This window comes from Scomber japonicus, chromosome 15 (assembly GCF_027409825.1).
Source record: "Scomber japonicus isolate fScoJap1 chromosome 15, fScoJap1.pri, whole genome shotgun sequence".
In the NCBI taxonomy this organism is placed as follows: Eukaryota; Metazoa; Chordata; class Actinopteri; order Scombriformes; family Scombridae; genus Scomber; species Scomber japonicus.
In genome coordinates this window covers 21,523,476-21,546,989 of record NC_070592.1, presented here as the reverse complement: position 1 = coordinate 21,546,989, position 23,514 = coordinate 21,523,476, and the positions used below count along the sequence as shown (strand labels likewise).

The following is a 23,514-nucleotide window of genomic DNA, read 5'->3' as shown; positions in this document are numbered from 1 at the left end:
GTTAGAAACACCTGTGGTGAGAGAGAGAGAGGAAGAGTGAAAAAGGACAGAAGAGTAATGGAGAGGTTTTGAGAGCACACTCAAAGGATATCATGAAAGTGTCATATCCACTCTGTTCAGACCATTGACTTTGGAGTTGTGTTCAAGGCCACCCAACTGCTTGCTTGCCAAATATCCTCCCCTGAACTCAAACAAAATGGTTTTACAAATCTGTTCTCTTATTGCACTGCGCAGACTGAAGAAGAGGCTATGTGAGGTGAGAGGCAAGACAGGAGAAGTAGTCGGACACAACCCGCAGCCACCCGAACCCACCCTGTGCTCACATGCTTACAAACACGCAGGCACAAACCCAGACGCACATAGACACCCTTGGGTTTAACCCAGCGGGCAGCTTGCTGAAACAGACAATAGTACTTTGGGCTGCTTCTCGCTCTGTGTCTGGTCCAGATGAAGATGGAGCGAGGCTGTTCTTTCTGTTTAGAGACGTAATGGGCTTCTATTTCTGCCCATCCGCATAGGCCCAGTGAGAGGAGACATTAGGTCAGACAGGAGACTAAGGCGGCACTGCAACGGGAGGTGGGTGGTACGTGACACAGCTTTTCTAGACAAAAACTAGCCTTGTGACTTAATGACTAAAGTGGGTATATGTCAAGTGTCGTCTTCATAAAGTCCTGAGGGTTCTGAATGCGGCTGGTGTTAGCTGACAATCTTTCAAATGTTTATCTGTCAGTGCCAGGGACAACGGGGTCTCTGCTCCCAAACAGGCAAAATGTCAGACATGCCATCAGAGAGTGCAAACGACATAAAGTATACATGGTTATTTTATTTCTCCTTCCTCTCTGTCTCACCTGTTGGCTGGCAGATGAGTATGTGGTATGAAACTCTATTTATCGAGTGATCTGACCTATTTTGCCCACACACAATCCATCTCTTCTCTCCACAGTGGCAATTTTCATTAGGCACTGGGTTTAACATAGTACAGAATGCAATTTGCATTTATATAAGCTTTTTCATTAGGCCTTGCTCTCTCAGCCCTCTGAAAACATTAAGAATCAGTGGCAGCCAATTTGAAATAGGAGACAAAGATAGTCCTTGCTTTGCTCTTTATTTTTTTTAAATATTTTAGTCTCCTTCGTTACCCTGGTTTTTGTCCTTAATAATCAACGTTCTGCAATGTTGTACTATCATAATCAAACCTCATTTGTTTTTCTGTCTTCTATGTTTCTTCCTTCAGCTAGGGCAGACTAGTTATATTTCTTACCTTGTTCCACATTTTCACCTGCAGCATAGAAATTAAATTAATTCTGTTCTTTTTCCCTCACTGTTGAAATACAGTATATAAATCTTTTTAAACTTTTGTGTCACCTTTATGACGCATAGATTCACCTTCTGGGTGACATCACGTCCCTGTGCCACATCTCCTGATGTGCTTAAAGTCATTGTAAGTCTAGCTAAAAAGGCCACTAAAGATCAGCTCTGCAACCTGCCCATTTGATGAGCAAAGAGTAAGGGTCATGCACACGGTCTCGCAAGAAATCAGATGTTTGATGAGTGTGAAAGAGTTCATAATCACCAGACTGGAAATTAGATGTGGCAAAATATAGATGCATAACCACATGGACCAGAAGTCTATGTTCATACCAAGCTGATGATTTACACAAACAGGATATACTGTATCAGACTCATGATCAGCTGAGATTTCATGAAGGTATGTATTTAGGAAAGAAAAATCAGGACAGTAAATTGATAGCAGTAAAACATGATGATTAACATACAGTACACACAGCTGTTACATACGTGTGAATGCAACTGTGCCAGATAAATGTTTAAAAGAAGATTGATAAATGATAGAGGGATGGATGGGGGGATGCAATGTGACAGATGGGAAGGGTTCTCTCCTCTGCAAGCGGTGTAACAAACGTTCAAGCATCTGTCGTTCATGGTTGTCTTGACGATATCCCTGCTGTTGTCTAGGTGATCAAGCTGACATTTGAGGATTTTGACCTGGAGCGAGGCTACGACACCCTGACAGTGGGAGACGGCGAGGTGGTGGGAGACCAGAAGACCATCTTCCACGTGTGAGTGACTCCTTCAACCTCCATCCCTTTACCTTTTATCTCCCCGCTGTTCTCTAACTTCTTTTGGCTTTATCTCCACACCTTCGTCTCAGCAGTCATTTTCATTTTTTACCACTCATGTTTCATGTAATCATATTCTGTCTTTCCTCTTCATCTTTCTTCTCTTTTGTCACACTGGCCTCCTCTACTTCCCAAAAACCGGCAGTGCCCTTCTCTCTTCCCTTTCCCCCTCCAGCCCTGTTCTCTCTGTTATACTGTTTCTCTTTCATTTCATCACCACCTGATGCAGTAGTGCATGAAAAATAGATGCAGCACCACATTGTCAATCATCACTCTTTTCAATGTTAAAAACAAGATCACAGCCATGTGGTGCAGCATTGCAAACTGCATATTGATGCCCCCTAATGGAGTTTGCGCAAGCAGATGCTCCATAACAATTCACAGGATGTTGCTATTAATTGTGCCGAAATTTACCACCTTAATAAAGTTTATATGGATCAATTTTTATGCGAGGCTGCCTCGCCCGGGTGGGGACTGGGAGGAAGTAGGAGATAAATGAGGGAGAGGTTTGTGGAGGAGGGTTTTTTTTTTTTCTCCTTGCTTTATTTTTGTACACATTCACAACACACACACGCACACAAACACACACACTGAAAATAACCTAATCTATTGAATTAAGGACTCCTTCTCCCCTTATGGACTTCATTATGATATAAAAGTAGAGTGAGAAATTCTGTCACTGAGATAGGACATGCTCTTGTACACAAACAAACTAGGACAATTTAGGAGCAGAGAATATACTGCTGCTATCAGCACAGTTTAACTCAGGACTATATTTTTGTGAATCAGTGGTGCAGGCAAGCGTGCACAGGGTGTAGGGAATTATTTCTCTGAACTTTTAAGGTCAGCGGCATGTAACCCTACCGCTGCACAGTCATAAATGTGGTGGTTAATAGGCAATAAGTCACAACCAAACAAACCCCCTCTTTTCCTTCACTTGTAATTAACTATGCACTGATAGTTCAGCAATAGAGGAGAACAATTTGGTGTGAATCTTGCAGAGAAAATGTTGTCCACGTGTGATAAACTATGAGCAGAACATCTGAACCATGAACTCTGATTTCCATGAGCAGATTAACTATCCAACACAGATAATGTTGTTGATGGTAATTAGCTTGGAAAAAAACACAGCCATCAAATTTGTCGGCTTGGATATTAGCTGAGAATCATCCGCACCACAGAATAGTGTGTTTTAGATACCAAAGTAATACGAAAGAAACATTGAATGTTATCCAGCTTAGTGCAGTTCTGTCGGGCAATCAGGCAACTTATCTATAAAAAGGCTCGGTAAACATTTGGGGAAGCAATGCAAATAGTTCAAGACAAGGACAACACAAGGGTGAAGCCTCATAATCTTGGACATAAAAAGTGCGCTGTCATGCTTCTTGACACACTCCATATTGCATCTCCCCTCCTCCTACATACGCATAGTCAAGTTCACAGAAACTCACAGAATTACTAAAAGGCTGCTGCTGCTGTAGGAAAGGAAAAAAGCTTGGACTTAACCTATGCAGACACTACCTCCTTACTACTCCCACCATCTTCCATGTGCCATCACTAAAATTAGAACCCTTAATCACTTACTCTGCAGCTATACACTACCTAATTAGAGTTGGGTGGAATTACTATTCAAATAGGATTAAATTACTTCTGTGGCATTGACTGATCTTGCCTTCATTTTCCACTTTCTTGTCCCCAACCGTTTTGAATTAAAGGGTTAGGATTAAATAAAAAAGGAGGGGAAAAAAAAGCTTCACACACTAGAATTGCCTAAAACTGTTTAGAGCACTTTTCTTTGATGAGAAAACTCAGATAATTTAATATATAACTTCAGGTAATGTTATTTTGGTGCTTGAAGTTGCATTAAAGTTTTTTAATGATGCAGCGGGAACAAGGCCTTTGGCTATTCAAGTGACACAGAGTTCACTGTATTTAATATATTCAAGACTTGTGTCTGAAGGTGTTTGTGGTTCTTGTAAGAAAGTTGTCCTTTTGTCTCTTTTTAGCCTGTCTGGTACCACCACTCCAGACCTCGTGGTTAGCACCAGTCACCAGATGTGGCTGAATTTCAAAACGGACGACACCAGCGGTTCCCTGGGCTTCAAGGTGTCCTATGAAGGTAAGGTTGCTTGAAACATTCTGGTTGTCAGTGTCGGTGAGATGAGCTGCCTCGCTGGCTGTATTTTAAAATGGATTGTTTGACTTGTTTGAGGAACCCAGCTTATTTAAGGCTCAGGCGGTATCAAAAAGAATTGAAGTTATATAAAAACAGACCCAGGTGAAAGAACCGTATGTTGAAAGTTAAAATGATCTTTCATCATTTCAAAGTTGATGCGATGCAGGTTCACAGAAACAGTCTATAAGAAGTTAGTAGGTCTGGGTGTCATACGGGTAAAATGCTAACCCTTGATGAACAAAGAACTTTTAAATGTCTTTTTTGGTTGTTCACCCCACATGCAGCGACTTGCTACTCAAATCTTGACATCATGGAATACACACAATACACATACTTCAGTCAGCCGTAACCCTGTTGCCCTTCCCTTTATATATCATCTTGATTTAAGTTTCAGACAGAGGTTAGAGATACTGAAAAATATCTCTTCTATGACTTTTATCATGAATTATAAAGCCATTAAATGGAACGTATATCCATGCAATATAACAAAAAAAGCAAAAAATACAGTGGAGAACTGCAGGTGAGTTGTTTTACACTGACTATCAGTGGAAGAAATTGCTAGTTTCATTGCAGCTATGCATGAATTCTGCTTCTAGATGAGATATTTGTGTCATGTTTGATGCCTTGAATGCTAAAGAGGCAGAAAATAAAGGCACTTATTTTGGTTAAACAAATTATTCGCAGGAAGTCGACTGCCCACTGATTAGCCTGCTGTAGTTAGCAAATAAATTGCTCTCATTTCCCAAACCTTGTGTGTGTCTATGTTTGAGGGTGAACATGTGTTTAAGCGTTAACAAGTGTGAATTAACATCAGTATGCGAGTGCATGCGTGTGTAAAAGCCGAGCAGAGATAAAAAGGAGAGGCTGTGTGAGTTTGTATATGTGTTCTGTTTGTGTGTGTCTGTGTGTGTGTGTGTGTGTGTGTATGTGAATATGGGGAGTTCGCCAGAGTTCTTCCACTAGATAAGTCTGCTCTGTGCCTCTCAGAAGTACAGTGAGTCTTCTCCCTTGCCCACAGATGCTTATTTTTCATCAGTAAAAATAACAGAGAAAGTGGAGCAGTATGCTGAACCAAAGTGTAATTAAAACAATGAGTTCTACTTAATGAAGGGGAAGAAACACTTTGAACCACTTTACTTCCCAGATTGGAGCGCACAAAATCTAATTTGCATTCTCAATTACTTGTATTTTAAGCTTGATCATCATGTAATTGCAAACACAGTCATACCAGTACACACACTCCCACCTTACCCATGCATTTGGGTGTTGGTTGCACACGCTCTGCTGTGGCCTCAATCTTTCAGCTGAAATTTTAATGCTCACAAACAAAGTCAGCATTAATGCACATGTTGGTCTAAATGAAAGAACCAATGTAGCACTTTTTACTGGCACTGAGCTTGTGTAATTTGAAACATTTAGATTTATTTACACCTATGCATGCACCCTCAGGGCTGGTGTTACCCTTGAGGACACAGAAGTTTCTGGGGTTATTTGGTATTTTTTTTCTGCTGTATCATTACGGCTTTAGAGCCTGAGGTGCAGGATTTGAATAGTTTACCATTGAAAGTTTCACATTGGCAAAATATTAATGTTTTTGCTTGAAGAGCTGGTCCCCACTGGAAAAACATGCTGGTTCTTTATCTTAAATGTGCAGTTCCTTATTGTGAGTTCGCCTTCACACATAAAATTAGATCTACTTGTTGTTAGTTACTTCAAATATCCAGATTTGATTTTCACTTTTAGAGACCTGGTGGAAATGCAGCCCTGTCCAATGTCTCAAACCCATTGAGACACTGTATGCGATGTTGGGTTATGCCAGTGAATTTGACTAATAAAGTCTTTCTGTCATTCTGTGCCTTAGGAGATGCAGTCTGAGTCCTATTACAATGCATGCATTACTTTGTAATGTCATACAGACAGGGGCAACAAATATGCTATTACATCTCGTCCCTTATTTATGATAATCAAATGCTGTTTCTTTCACTCCTGCTTGATCTTTCATACACAGCATATATGCACACACACACATACTCATAACCATATATATATATTACCAACAGACAAACACATTCCCAGACACACAAGGGTACACACACATCAAAGGACTCTTATTTATTGCCTCCATTTCCCTGAAGTTCTAATTGTAGGGACCCATGAGACAGTGAGGTCTTACCCAGCAAAAGAACTGTAGGGATTTGAGCTCTTCAGTGTCTGCAGTGACAAACAAATGCATTTGCATATGTTTGTATTTTGTGTCTATCATATTGCTGCCTTATTGCTCCAGCTGATGTGTCTGTTGGATACATTCCTGTGGTTCATTTCGAAGTCAAGTCAAGTCAATTTTATTTATACAGCGCCAAATCACAACATAAGTTATCTCAGTGCACTTTTCACCTAGAGCAGGTCTAGACCGTACTTTCATTTACATAGACTCAACACATTCCCCCATGAGCATGCATGGTGTAATCGTGGTTGATGCCAAGTACATCAACCACAATAATATCAATAACAACAATAATACTAATAAAAGTTAGCTTGGGAGCATGCCAGGCAGAGAGTAGGAGCAGCAGCTACTGGGAGCTGGCTCACTACAGCAGCTAAAGATTGGGTTTCCATGGTGCAAAGCAGCACTTGTAATTCACTGAGCCTTGCCTCAAACACAACAAATAATCTGCATTTATTACATATACATTTATCACTTATGGAGGCAGGGGAATAAAACAAACCAAGCAAGAGAGAGAAGGAGAGTTAGAGGGGGAGAGAGAGAAGCCACTGCTAAATGCTAAGCTAATGTAACTAGCTGATCTGAATAGCATAAACAACTGTGCGATTAGCAATAAACTAACAGAAGGAGAGAGCTATAAGTGCTTGAGCAGAACGATTATAGGTTTAAATGTACAGCGGGTAATTATCCGCAGTAAGGAAGAATGTAGCTAAATTAAATGAGTTGAGATCCAAACTTGCTACCAGTCACATAGAAACAACCGGAAATGAGACAATATGCTTAATGCAGCTTATCAACACTTTTTCCCCTTAATTCTCTTTGAGGCTCACCTCAGAACTTGCCTTCAGCATCCCTCTTGTAAAGGTGACTTCCACGTAAGATCAATGAGTTGTCTTGTGAATGTGGCTGCCTGAGGACAGCCATACATCCAAACAGCAGTGAGCTCTAAATATGTGTTCTAAATGATGATCATCATTAGGGCTGAGTATGGATTTATACCCAGCATCACCCCTGGTGCGATTTAAAATCGTATTAGGCCCTGCCATCATTTCCTGGATGGATGAGCTTATTTGCTCTCTGTGTTGCCCCATCCGGATGCCTCGATAGGATGCCTCAGCATTCCCATCTGCAATCTGCAACGTCGGAGAAGTAGAAAGAGGAGTGAGGAACGAGGTACGCATACATCTTAGGATAATGAAATTGGCGTGTGTGGTTTTAAGGAAGAAGAGTGGTCATGGAGGGGTATGTGACCGAAAGTGCTTACGTCAGCTTCCAATGCATTTGTCATACAGTGGAGGGAGGGGTTTGCATGGCGAGAGAGAGGCAGAGATGAAAGTGAGCTCTACAAGATTAGTGAGTATTTTGGGAGGATGAAGAGACAGTAAGTTGTGGTAAATGGCAGAATAGACAATAAGAAAATTTTGTCAATTTTGATGTGATGAAGTATAGACACTATCCTGTGCTGTCAACCCTAAATGAACTCTTCAGTGAATCATCTGTAGCTAATACCCTTTCAGTTATTTCCATTCTGTCCTTTATAAGACATCAGACAAGGAGAATGTGTTTGATACAAAATTGAAAGAAAACCACATACTGAAGTAACAATCTGGCTGGGCGCATGTATTGGCAAACTAAATTTGCTGTTAAGGACATGTACATGTAACAGCGATGACTCAGAATGCTTTTATCTTAACACTCACAGAGCTGCACAGGTGCACAAAGTATCATACTTCTCACACCATGCCACCCTCATATCTGGTCGAAATACAAAATCTAGTGCCAACGTGACTCAAAACCAGCATTTATTTTATCTTTTCTTTCTATTCAAGTGTTTTTCCTCATCTCGCCCTAGTTTAGTAAGTAAAGTTGGAGCTGGCAGACCACAATCACTAACGCTTCACCACCATGGCATACATTAGCCAAGCCAACAGTGATCATTTTTCATCATTGGAACTAACTACAGATTGTGTCAAGAACAGAAAAAATCTTACTAGTCAGTTAATCCCTCCACTCCTGTCTGCTTGTGAAACCACAATGTTTTATATACTACAGTAGGCTTTGCACAATCAGGATTTTTGGGGCCGATCACCTATTAGTGAGTTTAAATAAACCGACCACTGATCCGATCACATGAGGGAGCAATATGTGTATTTAAATAACTTTTTAATTAACTGTTTGCTTTAGCATTCCGTTTCGGTGTTCATTTTTCTTTGTCCACGCTTTATTCCTTGAACTCGGCATGCTCCGCCTTGTGTTCCTTATCCAGGTGTCTGATTAAATTTGTCGTGTTGAAACTTTTTGCAGATGCTCCCCCATGAGGTCCTTTAATGTTGCACACATTGCAAATAGCTTGTGTTTTATTGATCAGATCGACGAATTAAGACATTACAGCCGATCTCACAAATTGCATAAAATGCAAAATATCGGCTGATCCGATATAGCCAATCAGATCGGTGGAAAGCCTAGTTTTATATCTCTATTTGTTAAATAAAATGTGTGGAATCGTTGGAGTTCTTTAAAGGTATCTTTGACAGAGCTTGGTTTGAGTAACAAAGATAATATAATAGGTCATTTTGTTGATGCGGAATTATTTTTTCATATATGAATAATCGATTACTTTTTTTTTGCCAACAAGATATAAGACTTATAAAACCTTTATTTAACTCTAAAGCAGCAAACAAAAATATTTCCCAAACTGACATTGTCTCTTTAATGCTCTGTGCAGATTATGTAGAGTATATCCTATTCTGCATTTAATGTGCACTGCAGTGTTTTCCATGAGTTGAGCATTTATTTTGCTAGTCTACCCAGAGGGAAAGGGTTGGAGAATGAGCTGGTGGTTACATTCCAGTTAAGAGTTAGCTGCAAAACAGTATTATAATATATAGTTTTTACAGACTATACGCCTGCACATGAATACACTATTGTTGCAAGATTACACAGTAAACAACAACAACAGAAAAGTTCTTTTTAAAACTAAACAAATAATTGGGTTTGAGGATATGTATTTGGGTGGGCCATCTCCAAATACATAAATTTCACTTAGTGAGACAAGCCACGTACTATTCAGTAACGTTATGTTAGTAATGTTAAACTGCTCAACCCACACAGCTTCAAACTGAAATTAATGATGTTTTGATTTAGTGTGAGATCCTGCATTTTCTTATCACTTATTACTGATGTAGTTGTGCCTTGTCAATATCTGCTGGAGGCTACAGCTGGTAATAACCTTGAGTTAAGATGTCTCTTTCTTCACTCAGCACCCCCGCTCATTTTTTTTTTAAAGAAAACCACAAAGAAATCAGCTTCTCCTGTACTACAGCCTGCAACACCAAATAATAATCCACTATTTTCATATTTAAGATAATATACAGGTTGAAAAGACAGCCAAGGAGGCTTGTGTTAATTAAACTGTGACCTTTTTAAATGTATCTCTTTTACGATGCCAGGTAATATAGACAAGTAATTGTCTTGATAACAGACCATCATGTTTCTCCCCTTGAAATAATCATTCATTATTGATGTCAGTTTTGCATAGCAACACTAACCTGTGATTATCTTTCCTTACACAGAAATTGACCAGGGCAGTTGTGGAGACCCTGGTATCCCAGCTTATGGCAAACGTGAAGGGACAGGTTTCCGTCACGGGGACAGATTGTACTTTGAGTGCCTGCCTGCCTTCGAGCTGGTGGGGAAGAAGAACATCACCTGTCAGAAGAACAACCAGTGGTCGGCCAAGAAACCCAGCTGTGTTTGTAAGCTCTCGAATCCCCTTAATTTATATCCAAACTCTATTTCAGCTGGCACACATGTTACAGTGTACAACAACACTCACACGGACACATCAATATGTATGAGTGCATGGAGGGCAGCATAATAAATGGTCAGATTATCCCCACAGTTTGCGTAGAAGAGACTGCAGAATTTGAAACAATAGGAGGGGGTTTATTAACTAATTAACGCCATGAAAGACAAATGCATAGACCAAGGGAGTTAGAGGGTAAAGGGAAAAGAGAGCTGACCATGCAGATAAAGCCCACTGTTGTATTATTGATAAGATAATAGGATAGACAAAAAGCTGCGGCATCTAGATAAACATCACTGAGCCAAATGACTGAGAGGACGCTGGTGCAAGAGTCAATTTGTCCACTTAATGCCAGCATTGTTTATTTAGTTAACATTTAACAAACTATTTTACTCATGGACACTGTACTTGTATTTTTCATTGAAGTTGATAACATTAATCAAATGTCGTGCCTCCTAAATGTCATGTAAAGTAATTTCTATCTCAGCCCAACCCCTGTCATCTTTCAAATGAGACTTAGGATGATGATATAAACAATCAACATTGCTCTTTCACTACTGGGTAAGCATTTGACATTTGATTAGGGATGAATTGTGCATTCCTAAATGTGTATCTAACATGCTTTTGTGAAAGAAAGGTGTTTCTATAATTATACAAGTCCCCGAGAAACCTTTTACATGTTTCTTGAACAGAAGTATCCCTAGTTGGTGTCAATGTTGAGCTTGTAACGATACTTCATTCATGCAGTCAGGGTAATAACCTTTTCAATGTACACAATACAATGCAACAAATCATGTTGACTCATAGTCAGCAGAAGTAAATGGAATTCGCCTCATATTTTCAGCCTCCTGAACAATACAAGCCACTATTCTTATTTCTTATTTCCTTTTTCTCTACCTTTCTGTCTGTCGCTATCTTTATCACTCCATATAGTTTCCTGTTTCTTCAACTTCACCACTCCATCTGGGGTGCTGCTATCTCCCAACTACCCTCAGGAGTACGGAAACAATATGCACTGTGTGTGGCTTATCATCACCAACCCTGAGAGCCGGATCAATCTGGCTTTCAACGACCTGAGCATGGAGAAACAGTTTGACTTCCTCTCGATCAAAGATGGGGGAAAGGTACTGGTGAATTACAAGCTGTTGCCCCTAGTTACTTTCAATAGCTCTTGGTGCAGCTTCATCTATCGACCTGTCTATCAGCCGTTGTGCACGTCAGTAGAAAAAGCAGTATGTGTAGTTATATGTATGAGCTACACAGCCCTTATGTTGTTGCTGTTTACTCTCTAAACATTTTCCCCTTTTTTTTGAATTCCTGATACTTTTGGTCTCGTCAGAAAATCTTTATCTCTCTCTGTCAGGCTGAGTCTCCTATACTGGGTACCTTCTCCGGTGACATCCTGCCTCCTCCCATAACTACTAGTGCCCATGTGGCACGGCTGGAGTTCCTGACTGACCACACCTACACAAACAGAGGCTTTAACATCACATTTACAAGTAAGTAGTGAATGCTACTTCAAAGGAGATAAATGGAAGTCTTTAAAGCTTATCAGAAAATCTCTTCTTGACTGGATGTTATGAATTCCAGATGTCGGTGTGTGACGTGCGTGGTGTGTGCGTGTGCATGTGTGTGATCTTATATGTATGGAAGAGAGCCTCATGAATCATGTACCATATCTATGTCTGTCTTCCACAGACTGCACAAGCGCTTCCAACATATTCCTTACAGACTCACATGCGCAGTCACATAGAGAAAGTGACAAAAACCATGCCGTCTTTGTCTAAATAGAGACTTGACATCTAAATAAAACCCAAACAAAGATGCAGCATCCCTACCTGACAGATACATTGCGGCAGTGCTCATTATATTCTATTCTGGGTAGCTGCTGACTTCTGAGGAAATTCCAGATGGGTTTTATACTCTGACGCAGTACACACTGGCTGCATGATGGTAAACCTATTTCATGGATATACTGTACCGTGAGGGTTTGGCAGCAGGATTATTGCCTTCATTGCATATGCACTATTGTGTAATGAGCCTGATCTTTGCATTCTTCCACATCCCAAAATAAATATATTGGTACAGAAGTCTAACCACAACCCTATTAAGCCACAAAGCTATTTTATAGATAGTTAAGGTGCTGTTGGGAGATTTGTCTCAATAACATTTGACACTGTAATTAGTTGTAGTGACTCTCTTTGATGCAAGCAATACAATGTTATTTTAACTTTTACAGTTTCTTGCTTTCACATGGTCCAATTTGTAGTTCTCACCCTGAATCTAACACAGTATTGGGAAGACTTCTATTTATTACTACATACTACAATACATTATAACAGTGTAAAAATGATGCTGAGAATAGGATCTATACATGTGTTATAAAATAATAGCAAAAATAAGACATATTAGTTGAAATGTACAATATAAATGCAGTATAAATATAAACCAACTACTGCACAGTTGAATTATTGCACAAAATGATTGTACTGTTAATTCCGTATTGCACAGTTGAAAACATAAATTATAAATGAATGAAGCTGCTGAAAGGGGTGAAATAAGTCCAAGGGCCAGTCTACTGACTGAGTTTTGGACACCCTGAGGGAGGAGTTGTAAAGTGTGATAGTCACAGACAGGAATGACTTCCTGTGGCCCTCTGTGATGCATCTCAGCTGAATGACTGTGCTTGACTAGGACACCATGGAGGGAGACATTGTCCAAGATGACAAATACCTTTGACAGCATCCTCCAGAGAGTCTAGCACCACAGCCACAACATCACTGGCCTTGCACAGCAAACTCCCAATTCCCATTCAGGGCTGGTAGGTGAACTAGAAGGGGTCCAAGAGTGGCTTGACCATGTGCTGGAAATGCTCCAGGACAAGTCTCTGCAGTCTTTATCATATGGGAGGTCAGTGTCACTGGTCTATAGTCCTTGGAGCCACTGGGATGTGGTGTCTTTTAAACAGGAATGAGACAGGATGTCTTCTGCAACATGGGGACTCTTTGAAGACCCAGGCACAAAATAACATTTATATTTCAAGCATTAATCTGTTATTGTAGCACGTTTGCAGTAGGTATTTAGTTTGATCCTGTTGGTAGGCGTCTAAGACCTAATTCCAACAAAAATACAAATGTCTGTGTGCTGCTTAATTTGAATGAACCTCCTACCTGTCTGCGCCTGTTCGCCCACCTTTACACTGTGCACTCTGCACTGATCACCAAGGCAAATTGAGTTTCAAGGTCAGAAAAATATCAGAACGGTCGGAACACTGCTTGCACCAGTTGTTGCGCCTCCACAAAAATATGGCCCTTAGTCTGCTTAAAATTAGCATGTTAGTTCTCAAAGCACTTCTGTGCTCATCCTTACAGGCAGTGTGTACCTTTGATCCAGTGTACTGGCGACTGCTATTTAAAATGACGATATATTCTGGAGATTGAAAGATTTTAAGAAACTAGAAGCAGGATCCAGGGGCAACACTCACTGAAGCTAAAACACCATACCACAGAATGTATGTGTGCCTTTGCTTTAGCTTATTTGCAGACATGTCATCAACCCAGCCCAGGTGCCTCTGTGAAGCTGCAATGTAGACAACACATGGCAACTAATGCATTAATCAGAAAGTTGGATGAATAAATATATAGCAAATGCAGCATGGTGAATGAATGTCAAGAGCAGTTAATTGAGGATGTCGGTTAGTTCCTGAAAACAGTGTCATCTAACTACAGGACTGTTTTTAGGAGGTTGTGAGGCTGAGCGGACAACTTCCATCATTCATGTTAATTAAGGACATGCCAAACTGTATTGAGGGGATTTTTGGCACGTTAATAAATAAGATGATCATGATGGATGAGGTGTGGCTCACACTCTGTTTGGGTCCAATGAATACAGAAGAGGAATTCATCAACACCTACATGTGTCACCTAACCGTGTGTGTGTGTACAGGAATGAGAGAGATAGTGGCATAGGTGATGTATTTGTTTACATGCCTTGTTCCAGGGTTATGCCTCTGCTTGTGTGACTGTTTCTTTGCGCCTTTACTAACTGGCTACTACTTGAAGTTTCATCGAGAGAGTTGATAAATAAAGATTTTAGGTTGTATGAAAACAATTTTCTTGGTTTATTTTGTTCCACACATCATTCAGTAGTGTCATCTGCCACTGATGATCTGCAAACTGTGTGGTTTCCCACCCTGTAGAATTACTGCAGCAGGGTGAATCAATGTGACTCACTAAGTGAAACAAATTTCCTCTTGTTAAATGCTGGCATTGCTAAATGCTGACAGCAGGAACAAAAGTTTTGTCTCCAAACTTGGGTAATTATTTTAGAATCTCTCTGGAAAGATAAATACTGGGGAAATTACAAGTTTTCAACAAAGAAACACTTGTTTATTTAAAAAAAAAATCATCAAAGTTTGTTTCGGAACTGAAAACAATATTCCTCATATTTTATGCAAAGCTATGTGTATGAAATGAGTAATCAGCTCTTCTACTGAACATTTGAAAGAACTGACAGTGGTGATGCTTCTTTTGTTCTCCTTTACATGCTCTCATTCACACTTTAACACAGCTCCTCTCTGCATTTCTTATAGCATTTCGACACAATGAATGCCCAGACCCAGGAGTGCCGGTTAATGGGAAGCGCTTTGGTGAGAGCCTTCAGTTGGGCAGTTCCATCTCATTCCTGTGTGAGGAGGGCTTCGTCAAGACCCATGGCTCGCAGACCATATCCTGTATTCTTAAGGATGGCAATGTGGTGTGGGACAATGCTGTTCCTCGCTGTGAAGGTCAGTGAAGGAACACAAGGCTAGTTGTATATTAAATATTCATTTTGGAACTGGCATAGTTAGCTGGCTCCATAAAATTCAGATACCACAAGGGTAAATATTCAGAGGATTTCATTCATTAAAAGGAGGATCTGTTCTACTGGAAGCATTTGTTCCAGGGTCTTGCACTTCATTAGCAGGGTGCCCACTGTGTTATAGCTTACATACAACAGTTACAAACCAATGAAATGGGAATATGTTTGTTTATTGTCCATTCAAGCCAATAATGCAGCATCACTGCATCTTGATAGTGAAGAGATTTCTCCTGAACGCTCCAAATTGTGAATAAAAATGAATTTGCTGCTTTTGCTTTTTACGAGAGGGAGACATAACAATGCAGATAAAATTATTTAATGATATCTTATAATTTTATGTAGAGAATAATAATTGGTAATAATACACCAGTTTTGCTCTTTTAAAGGTCTGATGTAGCAGACATTATTAGCTTATATTCATCTGAACCATCCATTTACCTCTCCCTGATCAAGTATTCTATTAACTATTTCCACAAAAACAGAAAAGGCAAATAAGAAGCTGTTGAAGCTAAGATAAAGCTGGAAATGAACTAGCTAAGGTTCTTGGATGCCAGCATCGCAGCACATGAAGTACTAACATGGCTTGGGCTCTTAGGGGCCTAATCAAGTTCGCTATTCAAGATACGTAGCGGAGAAACCATTATTAAAACATGTCAATTCCCTCTGTGTGCCACAGGAGCTTTGTATTCCTCTGAGACCATCTATCATACCCCTGCATTTGTAGCGTAGTGCGTTTTATAGATGTCCTTCAGTATGCTGAGTTGGCTGATTAAATCATTCTACTTCAAAGGGAGCAGGGATCTGGCACTGTAACTAAGCCCTCCACTGTGCCTGTGTGTTCTGGTTAAGGATAGGCAGTTAAAGAGGTGCACGGCAAAGTGAGCAGTGAGGTAGATGAAGGTATTGAAGAGAGGTCGCTGTACTCAAGTGTCTTCTGTGCTAACGATCAAAGATGTTCAGTTTTTCCCCATTTGATGGGGACGACAGCAGCGCTGTTGTACGAGGGATTTGATGACAGATTTAAACAACAACAGCACAGGAAAGGAAACATGCACACACACACACACACACACACACAGTAACGGGCATGTCCCTTGTAGAAATGGTTAACCTTGAAGTGAGCAGTCACCAATTTACATTAAATAGAGCCTGGCAGTAAAAGAAATGGGATGAGCTCTGGCTGATGCGTGAGATCATCTTTGGACACTGTCATACATCAGCTAGAAAGGAAATACATAATTCAATCTTTATCTGGTCTTTCTTCTTTCTTTCTGTTAGCTCCGTGTGGAGGCGATCTGAAGTCTCCCAGTGGGATCATCCTCTCCCCTGGCTGGCCAGAACTCTATAAGGAGGCCCTTAACTGTGAATGGATCATTGAGGCTCCTCCAGGCTACCCCATCAAGATCATTTTCGACAAGTGAGTCACCCAGATGGCAACTGCTGCTGTGCCTTTTTTTTTCTTTTTTCTTTTTTTTTCACCCAGCAAAGCTCATATTTGTTCTGCTTTTACTTTGTCACAACCTCAACATGTGTGCACATTTTGTGTGCCATCATCCTCTTCAATTGCTTCCCCTGTTTTCCCTTTCTGGTGGTAGTGTGGTAAATGTAATTCACATCAACACAAACCCACAACCCAGATAACATTATGCTTTATTTAGTAAATGCTCATAAGTATTTGATCCTTTCATTTGATACTCTCATCCCTAAAGGATCTGCAGATATTCTTGCAGTGTATGTGCACATCTACAAACATAAATGCACACATGCTAACCCCACAAGGATGTGCATGTATGTGAATGTATATGTGTATGCAATTCATATGTAAGGGGAGATGGTCTGTCAAAGGGGATCTGAGAGATAGGAGAGGAGGTAATTTGTCCTGATGTCTGAGAAAGAGACAGTGAGAGAGAGTTGTGGGATGAAACGCTACATTAGCGTTTCACGAAGGCTCTTCCTTGCAAGCCCATCTCATCCTCGTCCCTGCTACGACAGCACACCATGCAAAATGAATATAACATAAATGTTTGTTGCTCTTTAATTTTTATGTAACATCAATAAAATATCACAAACCGCTTCATTTAGATGACATGGTTCTGAAACAAAGCAATTTATTCATGGCTTTGAAGATGAAGTGGCTCTAACAACAAAGACAGAAAGACAACATGAGCTTGCAAACACACACACACACACACATATCAGATCATGGTCACTTTTGGGGACATTATATGGATTTACATTCATTTCCTGGAGGTTAATCCAAACCCTAACCATAACCACTAGTTACCTAACCTTAACTTTAATCTTAACCTAACAATAACTTAAACCACTGACCCAACTGAGGACAAGGCTTTTGTTTCCAACTGGACAAACGGTCCCCAATTAACTGGTCCTAAGTCTAAAATTAGTCCCCAAAAGTAGCCTATGACAGACCAGACACACATACACACTAAGCAAAGCGTGACAAATGTTATGAGATTTTCTTGAAAACAACATGTGTAAACTGGAAATAGTTGAATTAATGATCTTTAATATCTTATCTAACATCAGTCACTTTTCTTCAGTTTGCATGGAATGCAACATTAAGGATTTAAACTGAGGCTAAATGTAGAAGACATAAATATCTATTTTTATGATCTCTACAATGGTCTCTAGTTGCTTTTATAATTGGTTAATTAGAAGATTTTCCTTATTAATTCTAAATATCATTTAGTGCTGTCGATTTGCCTGTGGGCGGATCAAATTACTTGGGGCCGCAGGGCAAAAATGAGCTATAGACCCCAATTCACCCCCTATTGGGGTAATTTTGATAAACAAAAATATGTTTTTGAATGTGCACCACGTAAATGTTGACACAGTGCAACTTAAGGCCCCCATCAAATCAGTTAAACTTCTGCTTTAGTGGTTTATATTCCCTAAAAAACAACAGACACACAATGAATAAGCCCCTGCATTCACCATACTGTAGCCATGACTCAACACTGAAGCTGATGAGAAGTGCCCATGAAATTGAATACACAAGCTAATACTGCTTTATTTCTCACATTTTTACGTGGGGTTTTTTACGTGGTAACAATGTCATTTCTTGAGATTGATGTAGATATTACTTATTTATTTTTTAAAGTCATTTAGGCTTTGATGTTGTTAGCCAATTTCCATAACACCTTGTTCAACTAATTTCCATGATTTCAGGTTCCGCACTGAGGTCAACTATGACATCCTTGAGGTCCGTGATGGACGTTTCCCCTCTTCACCTCTGATCGGAAGTTACCAGGGCACCCAGGTTCCCCAGTTCCTCATCAGCACCTCCAACTTCTTGTTTCTCCTCTTCTCCACCGACAAGAGCCACTCTGACATCGGCTTCCGCATACGTTACGAAAGTGAGTGCAAAAAGTTTGTGAACCTTTGAACACAACGCCAAACCTACAACAGTATCCACAGCAGGACTGGAGGAGGGAGGAATCATTCACCCGTACTTCACAGAAACTAATGGAAATGAATCTATTATAACACAGACAGACCAAATCTGAGACAAAAACCACAAGCCTTGTTCACCACACTTATAAAAGCTATTGAGTCTTGCCTGTAAATATTATCTCCACAGGCTCTCAATTTCAGCATGAAGCCATTCTTATTATAACACCTATAATTAGAAAGTAAATGGGGTAGGATTATTCTTGTCAGATATCCCTGCCTAGACACACATTGCCTCACTCAAAATTCTGCATACACTGTCACATGTATGTATGCATGATGCACACACACACACACACACACGTGCACACATACCGTAGACTTTCACACCAGTTTTCACTCAAGCTTTAAATTCAATGCTTGAGACATTTCTATCCTTGTTTCTACCTGTGAAGCTCACACCGGTAAGCTTTTGCACTTTCTCTGTTGGTAAATCTCTGCAAAGCTTCAATAATTTACTATGCGGCTTACTTAGGCAGAAACTGTGGAAGGTGGAGCAGGAAAAGAGTACTGGAACTTCTCATTGGTTCATTCCAGTTGAAAAAAGGATGTTCATGTAAATTATTTATCAGAATTGCTTGGAGAAATCAAACCGCCTGCTAACAGTCCTTGCCTTGCACTTGACCTACAGAAATACAAGGATTTAAGCCTAATTATACAACAAGCAGGTGAATTATGTGTGTGACTGTGTCTTTTTTCATTTTTTTATTTTTTTTTACTTACTTGTTTTTTTTTCTTTGTTTCCTCTAGCCCTGCAGTTACAGTCAGATCACTGCGTGGACCCTGGAATACCTGTCAACGGGCAGCGACATGGCAATGACTTCTATGTGGGCGCTTTGGTGACATTTAGCTGTGACGCAGGGTACACGCTTAGTGACACAGAGCCTTTAGAATGCGAACCCAATTTTCAGTGGAGCCGCCCTCTGCCTAGCTGTGATGGTACGTCCGAAATTATTGACCTAGAAATTTACACTCTCCCCTGTCAGATTTCTTCCTTTTAGTGAATGATATTAAAGCAAATTTCATTGCATGTTGTTTCAGATGAAACATGAACAATCATTTTGAGCACTTTGCTTGATATTGCATCACATTTAAATCGCTGTATATTTCTGAGTAATCATAAAATCCATAGAAGATGATCATGTTTCTTTCAACGGCTCTTGCTTTAGACATTACATTTTTTTTGCCTCATTTCATCATAAATGTTTTATATGTACGGCAGTGAGCTTACCCTTTGATGTTTTCCTTTTTCCTCATCTGTAAATGCTTTTATATTTAAGGACAGTATTGATTTCTGCCCACTTTGTAATGATATTGATGATACCACTCTGTCCCTTTTATGTTGTCCTGAAGGGCACCTCTTATGAAATGCATTTTACCATATTGTAAATGCACAGACCACTTTTACCTTTTTTTTTTTTCGAGACATTTACTTCGTTTTACCCGCTTCAATTTTTGCCTGTCCGTTCTCCTCTCTTTTCTCGTCATCCATCTCTGCTGTTTCCATTCGTCCTGTGTCACCAGCGTTGTGCGGAGGTTATATCCTGGGCAACATGGGCACCATCCTGTCACCGGGCTTCCCAGACTTTTACCCACACAACCTTAACTGCACGTGGATAATCGAGACCTCCCATGGCAAAGGTTAGCAGAGAAAATTTTGTGTCAACACATGTAGCAGTCAAATTCAATTTACCCTACAATGTCATTTCCCCCTACTGAGTGGCCTTTTTGTTTCTCCGAACAAGCCGTCTCTTTAAGACTGGGGCGCTGAGAGGCTAGCCTAGGACTACAGCACCATGGAACGACTCCTCAGTCATATGTCACCTTTGGTAGAGCACTCACATCAGATTGATACAGGCTTATTTGCTGTTGCTCTTTCTGCGTGGGTGTAATGTTGTTGCTAAGTAGTAGGAGAGCAAGACAGGGAACTGAAGCTGAGTGCATTATGAAACCAATAATATTGTGTTTCACATGAATCCAAAGATTCCTGTCTGAAACTACAAAAACTTTGTTTCCAATGACTGAAAATGTGTATGTACATAATGTGTATATTAATGGAAAAACCGCCACCAAGTTTTCCAATATATATATATACTGCCAAAAAGGCCATGGTCCATTCTTCCTCTGTTTTTCAGGTGTCCAATTCACCTTCCACACCTTCCACCTTGAGAGTCCTCATGACCATTTGCTGGTGACAGAGAATGGCAGCTTCTCTCAGCCCCTGTGGAGACTGACAGGCTCCACCTTGCCCACGCCTCTCAGCGCAGGCCTGTTTGGAAACTACACGGCTCAGATCCGCTTTCTGTCTGACTTCTCTGTTTCCTACGAGGGATTCAACATCACCTTCTCTGGTGAGAATGGATTTAGTAAATCAAAACACTGAGAGAGAGAGAAAAAGATGGTACAGAAGAAAATGACATTTAATGTTTTGCCCTTTTAGATGTGATCTAAGATTTGAGGGATTTTGATCATATTAAATCATGGTTTACACTCTTGTTTTTATCAGTGGGAATACATTATCAGCCTTTCAAAGCATGACAGAAGACGTGATCAGTTAAATTTATACTTTCACACATTTAAACATCATAGGAAAAGGCATTGACTGTGATTGTATCAAGCGCAAACAAAAAAGCAGATGTCACAGTTAAGTGTTTTATGTATGAATGCATCACAGGATATTATCAGCACTGGATTAAAAAAATTCTTTCTCTGTTTTTCAGAGTATGATTTGGAGCCATGTGAGGATCCTGGAATCCCACCGTACAGTACCAGAAAGGGCCTGCAGTACGGGGTTGGGGACGCCCTTATCTTCTCTTGTTTCCCAGGTTACCGACTTGAGGGTCCGGCGAGGGTGGTGTGCTTAGGGGGCAGGAGGCGGGTGTGGAGCTCCCCTCTGCCAAGGTGTGTTGGTAGGTGGTCACATGCTTTATTTTGGCTTTTCTCACTCCCTGACCCCCCCCCCCCCCATCGATCAGCCATATCTTCACACAAACCCTTCCCTCATACACCCGCCCATTAAGAAATGTACAAAACTGTCAGTCATGTTGAAAGACAAGGCATTTCCCTCTCCCTTCTCCTCATTATCACCCCTCCATCCTCCCACATTTAGTCCCTTCATTAGATAGTTTTCCAGAAACAGTCTTTTTGACTTTGTCCAAATTACACAGAGCAGAATCTCTAATTAGGATGACATTAAAGAGCTGATATGTGTTAATTATTGATGTTGCTTCTTACTAAGATCTGGGGAAAATGACAGGTTAAAATATAAAGATTAAGGTCAGTGTGTTGATTCTATGATGCACAAAATCTCAAGAGCAGGATTAGTGTGCAGATGATATGAAAATTAACTGTTTCCTAATGGCCTAATGATAGAGAAAGCATCGAGCTTGGTGATTATTGACCGACTAATATTAATTCTCAGCTCTTTGTAATATATTCAAAACATATTCAATAACATACAGTCTACATATACAGCAACTGCATACATATAGATATAATAGAAAGTAATTTGTGAAACGTTGACACTCTATTAGAGTAGTAATTACAGTTTAATAAATGCTAATTTACAAACCCACATTCATGTTCTTTACCCACACCAATGATATCTGACTTGTTTCCAGATGTCCAATGCTAACATTTGCTCGAACGTCTGTGTCTTTTGCTCCTCCTCTCACCTCCTCTTTTTTTTTCCTGATGGAGTAAAGCTACAAGTCAGTTGTGTGTGGGTCCATTTCTGCCTCTAGATAAAGTTGTCAGTGGTGATCTGTTTCTTCTGGCAGTCACATTCAGCCTTATTTTAGAAACTTGATACTTCTTCATACAATCTTCTTCAGACAATCCCATTACCTCATCTCATTTTACCTCACTGCATTCAAGAAGTTAAAAGTGTGGGTACATTTGTGGTCATTTCATTTCCTGGCAGTTATTTTTCTATTAAAAAAAGAGAGCGAGAGACAGATTTGATTCTGAAAAAACACATTTTCAACAGAGCTGAAATTACAGTTAATCATATTCAGATTGCGGTGTGATTTTGATGATGCGCCACCCAACATTCAGGTATTGTCACTGACCACATTCCTCTCCCCATCATCTTTCCCAATCTCCCTATGCATGACAGCATGAATAAATACACTTCGAGTTTCAAGCATATAGCGATTGACATGTCTTCTGCTCTCTCCCACACCACCGCCTTCTCCCTTCCCCTCTCTCTCTCTCTCTCTCTCTCTCTCTCTCTCTCTCTCTCTCTCTCTCTCTCTCTCTCTGTCTGCTCCCTCTCTTTTTCTCTAGCTGAATGCGGCTCATCCGTGACTGGCATGCAAGGGGTGCTTCTCTCACCCAACTACCCCGGTTACTACGGCAACAACCACGAGTGCATCTACTCTATCCAGACGCAGCCTGGCAAAGGCATCCAGCTACGAGCACGAGACTTCAGATTGGAGGAAGATGACGTACTTAAAGTGAGGGAGCGCAGGGGGAGTTGCCCACAACGTTGTGTTAAGCAGCTCTTATAGCATATCTGTGTGTGCGAGTGCATGTGTGTGTGTGCGTGCACCTGATCATCTTAATTCAGATGCTTCCTCCCACTCTTTCTTCCTTCCAGGTCTTTGATGGCAGCAGTAATAACGCTCGTATGCTGGGGGTGTTTACAAGCAATGAGCTGCTAGACACAACTCTGAATTCTACGTCTAGCTCCATGTGGCTGGAGTTCGTCAGCAATGCCGATAATACCAGTAAAGGCTTTGAATTGCACTTCACCAGTGAGTAACAATCTATCTCCCTCACAAAAACCTTTTTCTTAAACATTTCATTTAAACACCAATTACAATCCCCCTACTCTCCT

At 40.4% G+C, this 23,514-nt stretch overlaps 1 protein-coding gene across 1 annotated transcript in view; it reads left to right on the top strand.

The window, feature by feature from the left end:
* Nucleotides 1-23,514, top strand: part of csmd2 (CUB and Sushi multiple domains 2) — a 251,575-nt gene that overhangs the window by 133,096 nt on the left and 94,965 nt on the right. The window contains exons 11-24 of the mRNA XM_053333740.1: nt 1,975-2,078; nt 4,145-4,257; nt 10,111-10,293; nt 11,277-11,467; nt 11,707-11,842; nt 14,935-15,129; nt 16,482-16,620; nt 18,393-18,580; nt 19,425-19,613; nt 20,199-20,315; nt 20,810-21,025; nt 21,395-21,583; nt 22,962-23,131; nt 23,275-23,431. Coding sequence (XP_053189715.1) covers nt 1,975-2,078; nt 4,145-4,257; nt 10,111-10,293; nt 11,277-11,467; nt 11,707-11,842; nt 14,935-15,129; nt 16,482-16,620; nt 18,393-18,580; nt 19,425-19,613; nt 20,199-20,315; nt 20,810-21,025; nt 21,395-21,583; nt 22,962-23,131; nt 23,275-23,431 — 2,287 coding nt within the window. The remainder of the gene's footprint in view (nt 1-1,974; nt 2,079-4,144; nt 4,258-10,110; nt 10,294-11,276; nt 11,468-11,706; nt 11,843-14,934; nt 15,130-16,481; nt 16,621-18,392; nt 18,581-19,424; nt 19,614-20,198; nt 20,316-20,809; nt 21,026-21,394; nt 21,584-22,961; nt 23,132-23,274; nt 23,432-23,514) is intronic.